Here is a 14,132-nt window from a genome sequence, read left to right as displayed (position 1 = left end):
AGCCACCAGTTGGGCAACCCTGCAACAACCCCCCACACCCAGGAGGACAGTGGAGCAGGCCAGGGCCCCTCGCAGGCTGCGGCTCGAATGTGACTGTGGCAGCAGGCTCCAGTGCAGCTGGCCTGCATGCCTGGCAGACACGCTGCCACCCCTCTGACGAAGGGGATGTAAGGGGGTTTGTTGATCCCCGTGGCACACAGATGTGGAGGAGCCGCTGTCCCACCCAGAGGGGAGCGGCCCTGACGTCAGCACTGTATGTCCAGCATCAACAAACAATGTGCCCCCCCTCCAGGTTTCCAAAGCAACAGCACTGCCGAGGTGCAAGCCGGCACTAATCTCTTGCGGGGGTGGGAGTGGGGGTGGCTGCTTCCAGTTGGAGCTTTGGTTACAAAGACAGCATTTTTTTATGAGGCATTGAATTTAAGCAGCCATCCGGCTGCTGGGACGGGGGCCCATCCTGGCCGTAATGGTGATCAGACCACTGCCAGTGAGCTCCCAGCTGTGGATGGGGGGGTGGCACCCAACCAACAAGGACCCTGCTAAGAACAGAGGGTGGCACCCATCAAAGAAGGATCTGTCCGGTGAGATCCTATCTCCTGAAAGCACATTTCCCACCCACCCCTTTCTTGCCCCAGTGCTAAATTCACATGAAATACTGGATTGTCACAATTCCAAAACGTATCCAAGCCCAGGGGAAACCTCAGCCTTTCCCAGCGTGTGGCCCCTATCTCTGCAGATAGAGTAGTGTGTAGACACTTCCCTTCCCACTGTCCATTGCAGGGCAACACAGCACCTCCAAGCTGTGGCTTCCAGGGGGGAAGCAGCTGGGAGGAAGCCTTGTGCATTGGATGGGATTCAGCAGCGGGGAAGGAGGAGATGGAGTCGGCTCCAGCTCTCTGCACACCCCCAGCACGTGTTCCGCCACAGTGTGGGGACCACTGATTCATAGATGCTAAAGCCACTGTGCTCAGCTAGCCTCTCCTCCTGCATAACACAGGGCAGACCTAGCCCTTTGGAAAGAGAGCTCCTACCCGGGTATTTCTCAGTGAATTCTGACCTCACGGCCAGAGTTTTTACAGGCTGAGCACACCCTGCATGTACCTTTCCCAACACGGTTCTGCTTGTTCCCACGTTATCCTGCATGAACATCACGCACCCTACTAAGCCAAGGGGAGACCTAACGGACACCCAACCCGTAGGCATGTTTCCCAGCTATAGAATCATAGACTTTAAGGACAGAAGGAACCATTATGATCATCTAGTCCAACCTCCTCCATAACGCAGGCAACAGAATCTCATCCACTCATTCCTGTAACAAACCCCTAACCTACGTCTGAGCCACTGAAGTCCTCACATCATCGTTTAAAGACTTCAAGGTGCAGAGAATCCTTCAGCAAGTGACCCGTGCAGCTAGGGGTGAAACTCAGCCCAGCAAAGTAGGGGAGGTGCCGCGGACCCTTTGCAAAATGTACACTGGGGCGTTTATGGTGAAACTCCGGCTGGCTTTGGTGAGACCAGCATTAGGCCTGATGGGTTTAAGTGGGGCATTGGGCAGCGTTTCCCCACCTCCCTCCCCCCGCCCCGCATGTCACCCTAGGACTCCTCTGCTTATCCCTTCCTTCCCCCCCCCCCCCCCGAGGTTATGTGCTGGCAAGCTGTAAAGTCTGGGGGAGGGGGGAAGGAAAGTGCTCTCAGGCCCACCTCCCCCATCCCAGCATGCAGGCCCTAAAAGCAAGTCTAGCCTCTTGGAGGAAAGCTATAAGTGAGCATGGCGGTTAGCCCCTGGGGGCACTGTACAAGGGACACCATGGGAGGGGGGCAGGTGACAGCTGGAATAATCATCACCCTGATTGGCTGCACTTCCTGCTTATCCCCTGCACACTCCCACCCCCAACCAGGCAGGGCTGCCCTCCCCTCGCCCTCGTTAAAACCTCTGCAGCCCATTGGGTCCCAGCACATCAGCTTTGCAGGAGCTGGGAGGTTTGCGCTCTTCCAGGGCAGCCCGAGGGACCAGGGGGTACGTCTGTGACTTGTGCCTCTCTCTCTCCCCTTCTCTCTCAGGGGCTTTGATGCTCAGTTCAGAGGCGTTGTGGGAGTGGGAGGTTCCTGGGGATTGGGCTTTATGCAGAATGCATGAGGGCTGCCTGCAGTGTGCATTTCAAAGGCTTTTTTATTACTCTCTTAATGCTGGGTTTGATCTGTGGGAAACCGGCTGAGATTAAGGGCCAGACGCCGCACGTCAGGATATTTGAAATTCAGTGCTGTCTTTTATAGACTGGAGAGAGCTGTGCCAAATAAGCGTGTGCTGGTCTGTGTGTGTGCATGTGTGCGCGTGTTTTCCCAGGTTTGTTGCATATGTGTTTGTGTGTCTATGTGACTTGGCTGAGTTTGCGAGTGCATGGGAGTATGGGTGTTTGAGGGGGTGTTGGTGTGGATGCTGGATTTGCGAATGCCTGGGAGTATGGGTGTTTGAGGGGATGTTGGTGTGAATGCTGGGTTTGTGAGTGCATGGGCGTGCGGACATGTTTGTTTGTGCATGTGTGTGCGCTCGTGTGTTTGTGTGTACACACAGATGGGCCAGACACTTTGAGTCATGCTCAGAATAGGGACTGGTAGCCAAGCGGGAGCTGCTTCTGAATGGAACAAATCCCCTTTCCGGGGGAGCTAATCGAGTTTGGATGTCTTCCTTGCCATCATGCGTCCTGCCCTTAGTTTGCCAAAGGAACCCTGTGCAGGAAATCCTTGTCTTAGACAGTGTAGCCTCTAGAGTGTCATCGAAGGTGCATAGTGCAACTCTGTTCCTCTGGTCTCTGAAACCTTCCCTAGGCAATTGAGTCTTGTTGCTTCCCGGAGCAGTCTCTTAAAATGGGTTTCAGTGCAGGTGCTCAACTGCTCGCCTCACTACTGCAACTGTGTGTGCAAACTGAGCAGACAGATGGGCGTTTGGGTGTGCGACCGTCCACAGAACTGAAAACGTGGCTCCTGGTGTGTCTATTCAGAGGAGAAGGGCAGACTATCATTCACAAGCTGTTTTACCTGGCCCTACGTGCACAGGTGCTCACGCCCATGCACTTCACACAGATCTAGCCCAAGGTGTGGATCTACACAGATGTGCAGGCTGCAGGACATACCCCAGTGCGTGCACGCCCATCAACATACGCTACTGTGTTCATTCCAGTAATGAGCCAGCATCTCAGCTAATGGACGCTGCTCTGAGGAAGAGAGTGCTCTGACAGTAATATGAACCACTCGAGCTGGTGGGGGTGACTGTATCTGTATGATATGCAAAGAGCAATTTCCAGCAGAGGCAAGCTCTGGTCCGGCCCACTGGGCTAGGGGCAGGTTCTCATTAGTTCATCTGAGAAGAACCTCGCTAGGGAGTGATCATCAAAGTCCTAGTTTGTATCCTAGCCTTGAAAGGGACTGGGACCTAGTGGTTAGAGCAGGAGAGATTGAGAATCAAGACTCCTGGGTTCTCTCACCAGCTCTGCCACTGTTCTACGGTGTGACTTTGGGCAGGTCATTTTCCTCCCTCTGTGCAATAGGAAGGATATTGCTGCCCCAACTCTGTAACGAGCTTTGGGACCTCAGGCTCAAGTAGCACATAAGAGCGGAGAGTTACTCTCATGATACACCCTCTCTCCATCCTGCCGCCAAGGAGTTCAGGACAGACAAAAAAGTCTTAAAACCCCCCCCCCCCCCCGCCCCGACACTTGGGGAGCTATTCTCCAAGTTCTTTGCAGGCTGTTTGTACGGCTGGATCTGGCGTGTGAGCGGGGGGTGAAGTTCCGTGCAGCAGCTCTAGGCCTCTCCCCTCGCAGCAGGGCACTCAAGCATGAAACAGCCTGAAAAGAAAAGGAGAGTAATGATTTCCTCTGGGGCGGTAGGCACAATCCATTGATTCTCTCCAGCAGGAAAGCCAAGTCCACTTACTTCTGCTGCTACAGAGGAAGCCTGTTTAACGTGCTCCAGGACAAGGCCAGGGAGACTCGGGGAGAGCGACAAGAGGTGCAGTAGAAGGAGCTAAAGTGAAGGGTTGGATGGGGGGTAAAGCTGGTGGCCAGCACTTGGAGGAAACATCAACTAGTGCTTGCTGGGCCAGGTTTCCCAAATAGCTCAGCACCTGCATGCAGGCTCAAGAAAGCTCATCTGGCTGAGGGCTCAGCCCTCCTGAATATGTGGCCCATCTGGGTCACCCTGAGAACTGCTGGGTGTTTTTGCAAACCCAACCCTCCTGGAGGTGTTTAAATAGGTGCTAAGCCCTCATGGAAAAGAGTCTGTGGGAGTGGAGCACTTGGAAATCTGAGCACAAGTGAGCAGAGCTTGCTGTCTGGCCCCTGTCTTTGCTGCACAGCAGGGGTGCCAGACAGTGGGATCTGCAAAATACTTAGATGAATGTGGTAAATGTTGTTGTTTACAAAGGGGAACCTCCACTCACCTCCCTGACAGAACTCCGCTACCCTGGCCTGCAATATACCTGGCTGTGGTATTCCTGGATTCCCCATGCACCCCATCTCCTGCCACTGCTGAACCCCCTTTGCCCAACACAGTGCTGCTCAAATCTGGTCGGTTCCAAGCTCTGCTATGCTAGCCCTAGCCCCACTGCTCCACCCTCAGCAGCTCTGCCAATGCCCCTCACTCCTGGCTAGCCATACTCCTCGCAGTCCCAGTCCTGGGCTCCCCATACCCGGCTCTGCCTATACACTTCACTCCCAGACCGTGGCACCTCCTTGCTGGGTTCCCTGCATCCAGTGCGTGTTAATCCACCAAGCGCACCTCAGGCAGGTGTTCCTGGGGGATCAGAGCCCTGTGCTGGGCAAGTAAGACACATCCCTCAGACCCAGCAGCCCTGAGCTCAGCCCTGTAAGCGTCAGAACTGAGCTGACCAGTGGTGACAAAAATGCTTTGTTGTTTCCCTTTTCTCGGCACAGGTGCGGGATGCGGAGCATAGCCTTGCTAGGGGTCACCACCCTGGCTCTGGGGCTGGCCATGGCCGCCCCGCCTAAAGAAGAAGGCAAGAAGAAGGAAGAGAAGCCCAGAGCTGACATTGCAACCGATGACAACCTGGACCTGCCCAACTACGACCTCAGCCTAGACAGCTATGGAGAGATCATTGACCCAAGCTTCTATGAAGAGCTTTATGACTATAGTGACCTGGCACCAAAGGTAAGATGAAGACAGCAGAGCAGCAGAAACATGGACCAACTCTTCTCCAGGCACCTGTGGGGAGTCCTAAGACAGCTCCTTTCTCTAGGATCACAGGGTAGCTTCTGTGCTACCACCTTTGCTGAGCCAGGCGTCCCTCCTGCTCCCCGCTCTGTCTCTCCAGGGCTGGGGCATTCTGGCCACTCTTCCACCCACAGCACTTGGTGGACGGAAATGCTTTCATCTGGGATTCAGGAGTCTAGCTGTGAGTACAACCCCACTTTCTCCAGTTTAGGTACTTCACTCTCTTCTCCTAGGTGCTTCTCTGGTAGAGTTCGCAAGCCATGAAGAGCGTTCTTCGATTCACACAGATTATAATGTCAGAAGGGACCATCATGATTATCTAGTCTGATCTCCTAGTCAGCTGGTTGATAGGGAGGCTTGCAGCAGTGTAGGATCCAGAGGGAAGCAGGGGTATAACACTGTCTACGATGTCTTTAAAGTCCTGAGTCAGGAGGGAGAACCAGCTTTCCCCTGACACTTAGCACTGAGGTCTTGACCACATGTGGTCACTAGGATATAGCATTGTCTGGTAGTTAGATCCTGATCCTGCTTAGCAACAGTCCTATTGCCAATGCCTAGCTCTGCCAATGACTTATTGCATGGCCTTGGGCAGGTCACATAACCCTCTCCATGCTTCAGCTTGCCCCTCTGTAAGCTGGAAATAATCATGTTCACAGAGGGGTTGTGAGGCTTCATTATCAAATGTACTTGGCCTCAAGAGGCTGTGGCAGAATGAAGCAGTGGTACCAGGAAAGATCCATAAGAACGGCCATACTGGGTCAGACCAAAGGTCTGTCTAGCCCAGTATCCTGTCTTCTGACAGTGGACAGTGCCAGGTGCCCCAGAGGGAATGAACAGAACAGGGAATCATCAAGTGATCCATCCTCTGTCGCCCATTCCCAGCTTCTGGCAAACAGAGGCTAGGGACACCATCCCTGCCCATCCTAGCTAATAGCCATTGATGGACCTGTCCGCCATGAACTTATCTAGTTCTTTTTTGAACCCTGTTATCCATGGCAGGGTGCTCCAGGGAAGGGGAGCTAACCTAGCTGTTGGGTAATTCTACCCTGCTTCGCTAAGTCCCTGAGCCAGAGTCTATAGAACTACGCGGATTGACCCTTGCTGAGATGCTGACCTGGTCCCTGTAGGTTCACTTGCACCTGGCATTCTCCTTCAGTTCACTCCCTGCCCTGTGCTGCTGTGTTTCCTTGCTGGGTGTCAGACGACCAGGGCAGGCTGCTCCCTCACAGGGGGTGGCTGCATTTCTGCAGCAGTGCGGTCGTTCCAGTGTACAGGGGCTGACCCTGCTCTTGCTGGAGTCCTCTGCAAAACTCCCACTGACGTCACTGAGCTGATCAGCGGGGCCAAAATAAGGGCTGAGGCTAAACTGAGGCCGTGTGCACCAGGGACCTGCAGCAGGAACGTTACATCAGCTTGTAGTCAGCAAACAGCTGCCATGAGACAGTGTTAGCTTCCCTTACACACACTCACTTGCCTTCACCCCGTACCCAGTCCCGCTGAAGTTGGCTTACAGCATGGCAGCCATGGGGAGAAAGGCGCCGTATGAATGCGAGACATGCCTGGTATTGCTGTTGCACGGAGCATGCCATGGCTAGGAACCCTCTGTTACCTGGTGCAGCTGGCAGTGGGGGGTCTTCAGTGGAGCCTAAGGGAGTTAGGTGCATTTCAATGGGATTGGGTGCCTGCCTACCCTAGACGTTGGCTATTTCAGGTATATCACTGCTGTAGCCCTCTAACCTGCCCTGTGGCACCTTCTACCCCTCCCCAGTGGAGATATGAACTGGGCAGGGCAAGGGAGGAGTCAGTGACTGGTCAATGCTTTAACATGAGGGCAGCTCCACAGCCTGTGATCAGTGCCATGATGCCCCTTGCCCTGTATTTGCAGATTGAGGTTGGTACATTGGCTCCTCCAACCAAGCGTCTAGAGGGCATTGGGAGCATGAGAGCGATGCCGACCGAAGCACCCAGAAGGCCACCCCCGACATCCCCCACGACCAAGCCCTTCGGACCAGGTCTGCTCGAGTCCATAACCAAACAGGGTGAGTAAGAGACCAGCCCTCGTCACCTGTTCTTCAGGGTAATGGTGCAAGGTGGGGGATTTGCTCACAGGAGATGCAGCTGAATAGGTCTCCAAATACCACAAGTAATGACAGCAGTATGGAAAGACCCTTCTGTCAGCATGGGGGTGAGTGGGAGGGGCTTTCTCTGTACCCATGCGGGGAAGAGGGAGCTTTGGAAATGAGTGAGATGGAGGTGCTTCCTTCCCAGCATGGCACGGGGCAGCAATCTCTGAGGCCTTTTGCCCAGAGGCAGACCCGTCCTTGCATGGGCCGCAGGACTGATGGGAGGAAAGAGAGAGAAACAGTGAGTAAGCCTGGGAGCTTAGAGGCGCTGGTGGAAGGACACGAGGGTGCGCAGACCATCCCCTGTCCAGGAGCCAAGCCTTTGCCCTGCGTGAGGAACATGGTGGCGGGCGAGAGAAATCGCACGAGAACACCAGCAAACTGGAGAGACGCTTTCACAAGCAGAGACGTTGCGACAGTCGGACAGAGTAGCAATTAGATTAGTGACAATTAAAATCCTGCAGCGAGGGATAAATATCTTTATTCATTTTCTGTCACTCCAAACTGGGACAAACTACGTAGTAGGCTCAGGGAAATGGTTGCCTTTATGCTTTGAACTCCCCCAGAGATTCAGAGTCTCACACGCGCTCTGGGGGGAGAAGGGGGAAAAGAGGAAAAACAAAAAAAAAACCAACGCAGTTTTAATTGGTGCTAGAAATCTTGTCACGCTGCCACTGCCACTTTGCCTGGCTGAGCAGGGTCTAGTTCAAGACATTGTGGACTCAGATGTTTGCTTGATGCAAATGGTTTCCTTTTGTTTCATTTCTGACGGTGCAGAAGGGCCAAACAGACCCCTGGCATACCTGGCTGCTGTGTTTGGTGGAGTCGCATCCCTCAGGGAGAGATTTGGCCTGCGCTGATTTGTTTTTAAGCAGCTCTTTTGGCTGGTTGTTCCTGGCCTTTCTCGTGGTTTGCGTTTTGCTTGTTTTGTTTTCCTTTGAATTTAGCGGTTGGTGGAAGGAGCTGGCAGCTCTGGACCAAAGCCATCTACATAGCTGGTACAGCTTGGGGAGGGGAGGGGCAGTCCCTGTCCAGGCTGCCCTCCCCCAAGGTGCTCCGACCCTTCTCACAATGCACGGCCATCCCAGTTCACTTGAAAATAGAGGGTTGAGTCCCAGCTGTCAAAGCCCGGAACAGACTCTGAGCTTTAGGGACCCTTCCAGTGCTGCCTGGATAACAGCACAGCACCTGCTGAACTCCCAAAGTCCAGGCCTGGATTCCCAGGGCTGGGCTCTTCTTTGACTCCTCTGAAGTCCTGGTCTGGGATTGGGAAGGGCGTGGTTCCCCAGGCTCCAGCTCTGTACTGCTGCTGGTTGATTTTGGGTGGCCTGGAATTCTAGGGGGTTGGCTCCAGGGCTTGGTTTTGGGTCCATCTCAGTCAGAAAGGTTCCTGGGCCCAAGCTCGTCTTATGCTGCATATAGTGTGACCAGATAGCAAGTGTGAAAAATCAGGACACATGGATTTGTTTTTTGAGGGAGGTGGAATAGTTGCGTATATAAGACAGAGCCCCTAATATCAGGACATCTGGTCCCGCTAGTTGCATGTGGTCTGGCCTCGAGGTTTGCAATGAACCCCAGAAGCCGGGGAGTTTCAAAAGGCTCCAGGTTCTGTCAAGAACATTCCCTTGAGCTCTGCTCCTAACCCACAGCATGGGGTGTCAGGCCAGATCCTCCACTGCGGTAAGCCAGCTGAGTCCCATTGTCTTTAGTGGAACTAGGTCACCCCATCCTCCCTGAGGGCACCGGTCGGAGGTTACATTTAATACCCCCAAGCCCCGATCCGTGCTCGTTGCTGCTGGCTGACTGCTCCGTCTCTCCCTGCCCCAGGTCTGCCCACCTGCCTAGTCTGCGTGTGCCTTAGCACCTCCATGTACTGCGATGATGCTGAGCTGGAACAGATCCCGCCGCTGCCCCTGGAGACCACATACCTCTATGCCCGCTTCAACCGCATCAGCCGCATCCGAGCCAGCGACTTTGCCAGGCTGAGTATGTGGAGCCGGGGCCCTGCCCCCCCTCCCCCACATAGAGTGGCATCTGGGCATCACTGTGTTCTGCTGGGGGACATGGGGGATGGGGAAACTTAGCCCCTGCCCCCAGCTCCCTGTGAGCCACTGCAAAGTGGGCCCATTGCAGAGCTGCCTGAGGGAGGAGGATGCTCCTTGCTGTGCTGTTCAGATTCCTGTTCAGCTGTCACACTGGATCCTGTTCTGGATTTGTACAATGTTTTGGCTAGGTCCAGATCCAATCTGACACCGAATCCTCCCTAGGCAGGTTTAGACTCCTCCCACCCACGGCAGAGGGCTCAGACCTGCTCCTTGGGCATCAGCTACAATTGCAGGTGTACGTAGATGCCACTCCCCACGGCACTAATGGGAGCCAGGCCGATAGATACCAGAGCTGGCTTTAGCCCTGAGTCCTGGGCACACAAGCCCGAGTCAGGTCAGCGGTTCGTCCACACCCCTCTACACAATTTAAATCAGGACTTCTGCCTTCCTGCTGAGTGGCAGGTAAGGGCATCACTTGGGGGAAGAGCCAGGCCAGGCCGTGACTGCATCTCACACACACGGCCCCACCCATCACACCCAGGTGCACAGTCAGGGAGCCAAAAGCAGACCGTTCCCAGGAGGGTGAATGGGAACGCATATCACTGCTCTGCAACAATGCTGCTCTTTATTAAAGTCCTGGTACAGCTAGTCCTGGTCGGCTCTAGGAACTGGAGGGGCCAAGAACTCGCTGGTTGTAACATGGCAGTGCTCAGAGATGTTTGGAGATGGAAAAGCCCGGTTAGGTCCTGTCATGCTCATCTGCCTGGGGGTGGAGAGGGTGAGTGCAGGACTGTGAAATAAGTGCCAAGCCAGGTGCCCCCATTTACAGCATGGATTCACAGGTGCTGGAACTGGGGGTGCTGCTGGACCCCCTGGCTTGAAGTGGTTTCCATCATATGCAGGGTTTACAGTTTAGTTCAGTGGCTCTCAGCACCCCCACTGTACAGATTGTTCCAGCCCCCCTGACAGCTTGCACAGCATGTGACTCCATTCCAAACTCACTGGGTTTTGCCCAGCTCTGGAGATCGCCTAGTGGGTCCCTCTCGGGGCAGGAGAGTGGTGTTGCACAATCCTTCCCCTTTGGCTGGCTGGAATAGGAGCCCTGTAGCTTTAAAGTCCCTTCTCCCCTGCAGGAAGGAATTGCACCTGGTGATAGTCAGTGGAATGCCCCCTGCCAAGGCAGATGGAGCCTTGAGATTGCAGGACTAGCTAGAGAACTGTGACCTGGGGCTTGCAGAGGCTCTCAACATAGTAGGTGCATGTTTGGGGAGGGGCTGGGCTCTGTTAAAATGGGACCTGCTGGGTGCTGTGCATATTTGAAAACCTTGCTCTGATTTAGGCCCTTAAATGGAGGTTGAGCTCCTCTGGAAACCTGTCCCTGAGAGGGGAGGCCGAGGTCTTGAAAATCTGGCCCTTGGAGGAATAATAATAACAAAGATGGAAATGTATTTCACTTTTCTGTTGGAGCTGCATCCAGCCACCATAGTCTGGATATTGGCCTGTTGTGTTAGATGCTAGATTAGGCTTGGCTGGTGTAAACTGGCATCGTTTCATTGAGTTCAATGGAGCTGTGTTAATTTACACCAGCAGAGGACCTGTTTCATTCTAGTTCTGTTTGCTGGAGTGCTGGCTTTTTCTCCTAGGGCTCTGGCCAGGCCTAGCCCCTAACTATTGCTCAGCACTGTTGTGAGCGATGGCAAGGGTTTGTGAAGGTGAAATCTCTCCCCTCTCGTCCATCAGAGAAGCTGAAGCGAATAGACCTGACTAGCAACTTCATCTCCTGGGTGGACGAGGACTCCTTCCGGCTGCTGAACACCCTGCAAGAGCTCATCCTCGCCGAGAACAGGCTGACAGTGCTGCCCGCATTGCCCAACAGCATCGTGCGGCTTGATGCCCGGCTCAACAGGATCCAGAGCTCTGGTGTCAGACCTGAAGCCTTCAGGGTGAGTCTGTGCCCAGCGGCCAGTGGCTGCCCCAAGATTCCAGAAGGGGTCCCTACATTTCACAGCTTCTTTTCCACCCTCCAAGAGGGCTGGGGGTCTCTTGGGGTATGTCTACATTGCAAGATAAGCTCAGGGTTTGAACTCAGGCTCAAGCCTCACCTCCCTCCTATCTCCACACAAGTCGCACTAACCCAGGGCTCGGACCCAGGGTTTCAGGACTGTATGGGGGTGACAGGTCCGAGCCTGAGTCAAACCGGGATCCAGGGTTCATGCTCACTGGACTCGTGGTCTGGGAGTCCACCAGCAGTAGCCCACAATCCCACGAGCTGACTTTCTTTATCCTCTGGACAGTCAAGTTTTCCCACGTTGCATTTGGGTCCATATAATGCAGTGTAGACACGTCAGCCCAGGTTGGGACCCAGGGTTCAACAATTCCTAACCTGGGGTTGGATTTGGGCCCATATAATAAGTGTAGACACTCACGCCCTAGATTAACAAACCCAGGATCTTTGAGTTCTATAACCCTGGGGTTACTCCGCAGTGTAGACATACCCTTGGTCAATTCAACCCCCTTCTAGGCCTACCTGGCTCTGATTCCTACCCCTTTGTACCACAGAAATAACCCAGATGTTCTGTATAAAGAAGCTGACGGGGGCTTGGGAATAGCCAAAGCCCAAAGTGCCACCCCCAGCTTTTCCAGTGTTTGCTGGGGTGGGACAGTCCCATGCAAGCATGAGAGCAGCATGTTCTGTTCAGCAAAGCTGTGAGTTCCACCCGCTGAGCCTCGGTGCATTCGTTCCAGACACTCAGCCAGGGCGAGGGCTGATGCATTTGCCTGTGTTTCTGCAGGAGCTGAAGAAGCTGCAGTTCCTCCACCTGTCTGATAACAAGCTGGACTATATCCCAGTGCCCCTGCCTGAGGGCCTGCGGTCCCTGCACCTGCAGGTGAGGCAGTAACTGAGTCAAGCAAGGGGACCCAGCCAGCCTGGGTGATGGTCCCTTAAAGATACAGCCACTCTTTGATTTTTGCATTTGCTTTTGAATTTTGCTGCCCTTGCAATCGAGGGATGGAGAGCTCTGGCTAGACACAGGTAGAGTGCAGGTGGGTATGGGGAGAGATCCTCTCTCTCACAGTGCCCCAGTCCTAATGTCCCCTGCACGGATCTCACCGTGCACCTCATTCTCCCCACAGCTAGTCCAATGTTGGACCCCCTGTGCACACCCAGCTCTGCCAGTGCCCTTCAGTCCGGACTGATGCCCCCTCTGCTATTCTAGTCCTAGGCCCCTTCCTGCCTCTGCCTCTGATTGAGCCCCAGTCTAATAGAAGCAAAGGCTCATACTAGGCAGGGACAATTAGCGCACAAACCCATCACCCCGCCTCACCCCTTCCCCCCACCATTTAATGTCGGCTTTGTGCTTTGTCTCCCCGGCTAGAACAATAACATCCGAACCATGCACAAAGACACGTTCTGCGATAGCCAGGACCACAGTCACATCCGATGGGCCTTAGAGGACATCCGCCTCGACCGCAACCCCATCAACCTGAGCCTCTTCTCCGACGCCTACTTCTGTTTGCCTCGGCTACCCACTGGCCACTTTTACTGAGCCTGCCAGACAGCCACCTAGGGAGCACCTGTGATGGGAACCACTCTCGGGAGAAGGCCTGTCCTGGACCCACAGGTTAAGAGCTCCATGCCTGGCTGTCTTGTTGCGTCATCTGGTATTTGCCCTTCTCCCTTGCTCATCTTAACACCACCAGCCTTGTCTAGACTAGGGTTTAAGATGCGATGTGAGCACATACGAGCTAACGTGGGTTTAGCAGTCTAGTTAGGCTAAGGATACCATGGCATGTGTTTAAAATGGCCAGGGGGCTCTGGATGTGGGGATCTTCTTGAGTTCTCAGTCCATGTGTGCCAGCGCGAAGGATGCCCCAGGCCGAGAGCAGCACTAATAAAATTTAAAAGGTTAAAAACTTGTTCTGTGGATTGTTTAAAACAAAATAACCAACCTCATCTAGCACGGCAGCCGGCAGCTACTTCATGAGCATTGTGGTATGGGAAGTGATGGGCAAAGCTTTCGAGGGAATAAACCCTGGATTCCCTCATGCCTGGAGCTTGGTCACTTGGATCCTGACCTGCATTTCTAGTCACAGGCTCCCCTGTGCACAGCTCCACCCAAAGCTTAGGTCTCGGCGCTGATCCAAACACGCAGGGAGGGAGTTTTGAGGCCTAAATCATTTCAGTGTATTTAAAATATAGTATGTGTTGTGTTCCCTAACTTCTGAAATCAGAAGAGACCTGTCCACTTGGGGAATATTTTCAATACAGCTTATTCATCATCTGTATCTTTATACATCTGCAATAAACGCACGTCACGTGAGAGAGATGACGTGCACATGGAGAAGCCAAAACACTGAACTGAAACCTCTGAGCTCAGCCTCCGTCCTCCAGGGCAGGGGAGGGAAGTTGGTAAGTAAAAAAATCTTACGGCACACTTCCAGTTTTCAAAAATTCACGTTGTCCCGCCAAACCCTCCTCATCTGTGTGTGCAAAACATGTGCCCAAGATGTGACATTGCCATAAGCATGCGCAAAAATGCCCATCTGATGCACAGTTCGGCTGTGGGTTTTTTAAAGCTTGCCCCTTAGATGCACGGTTATCTGGTGCATGTACAAAACTGTCATTTTGCACTTAGCAATGGCAGGCAGGAGCTCAGGGAACTGGCTTTGGTTGTACAAAATTATCCTCCTCAGCTGCATTCTTATTACACAAAGCAGGGCCACTCAGATGAGA

At 53.7% G+C, this 14,132-nt stretch overlaps 1 protein-coding gene across 1 annotated transcript; it reads left to right on the top strand.

The window, feature by feature from the left end:
- Nucleotides 1-1,948: 1,948 nt before the first annotated feature.
- On the top strand, nucleotides 1,949-13,297 carry OPTC (opticin). Its single transcript, XM_050956563.1, has 7 exons — nucleotides 1,949-2,017; nucleotides 4,932-5,166; nucleotides 7,115-7,268; nucleotides 9,180-9,338; nucleotides 11,138-11,340; nucleotides 12,190-12,285; nucleotides 12,775-13,297. The coding sequence occupies exons 2-7, from the start codon at nucleotides 4,939-4,941 to the stop codon at nucleotides 12,943-12,945; spliced, it is 1,011 nt and encodes a 336-aa protein (XP_050812520.1). The 5' UTR covers nucleotides 1,949-2,017; nucleotides 4,932-4,938; the 3' UTR covers nucleotides 12,946-13,297.
- The last annotated feature ends 835 nt before the right edge of the window (nucleotides 13,298-14,132 follow it).

Source organism: Gopherus flavomarginatus, chromosome 5, assembly GCF_025201925.1.
Source record: "Gopherus flavomarginatus isolate rGopFla2 chromosome 5, rGopFla2.mat.asm, whole genome shotgun sequence".
NCBI lineage: Eukaryota > Metazoa > Chordata > Testudines > Testudinidae > Gopherus > Gopherus flavomarginatus.
The sequence above is the reverse complement of the archived record's forward strand: the minus strand, read 5'-3'. Positions and strand labels throughout refer to the sequence as shown.

Bases quoted from the DNA above. Each gene is read 5' to 3' on its own strand.
- OPTC (XM_050956563.1), top strand. From the start codon at position 4,939: ATGCGGAGCATAGCCTTGCTAGGGGTCACCACCCTGGCTCTGGGGCTG. The intron at 9,339-11,137 runs GTATGTGGAGCC...CTCGTCCATCAG, and splicing joins CAGCGACTTTGCCAGGCTGA to AGAAGCTGAAGCGAATAGAC. The intron at 11,341-12,189 runs GTGAGTCTGTGC...GTGTTTCTGCAG, and splicing joins TCAGACCTGAAGCCTTCAGG to GAGCTGAAGAAGCTGCAGTT.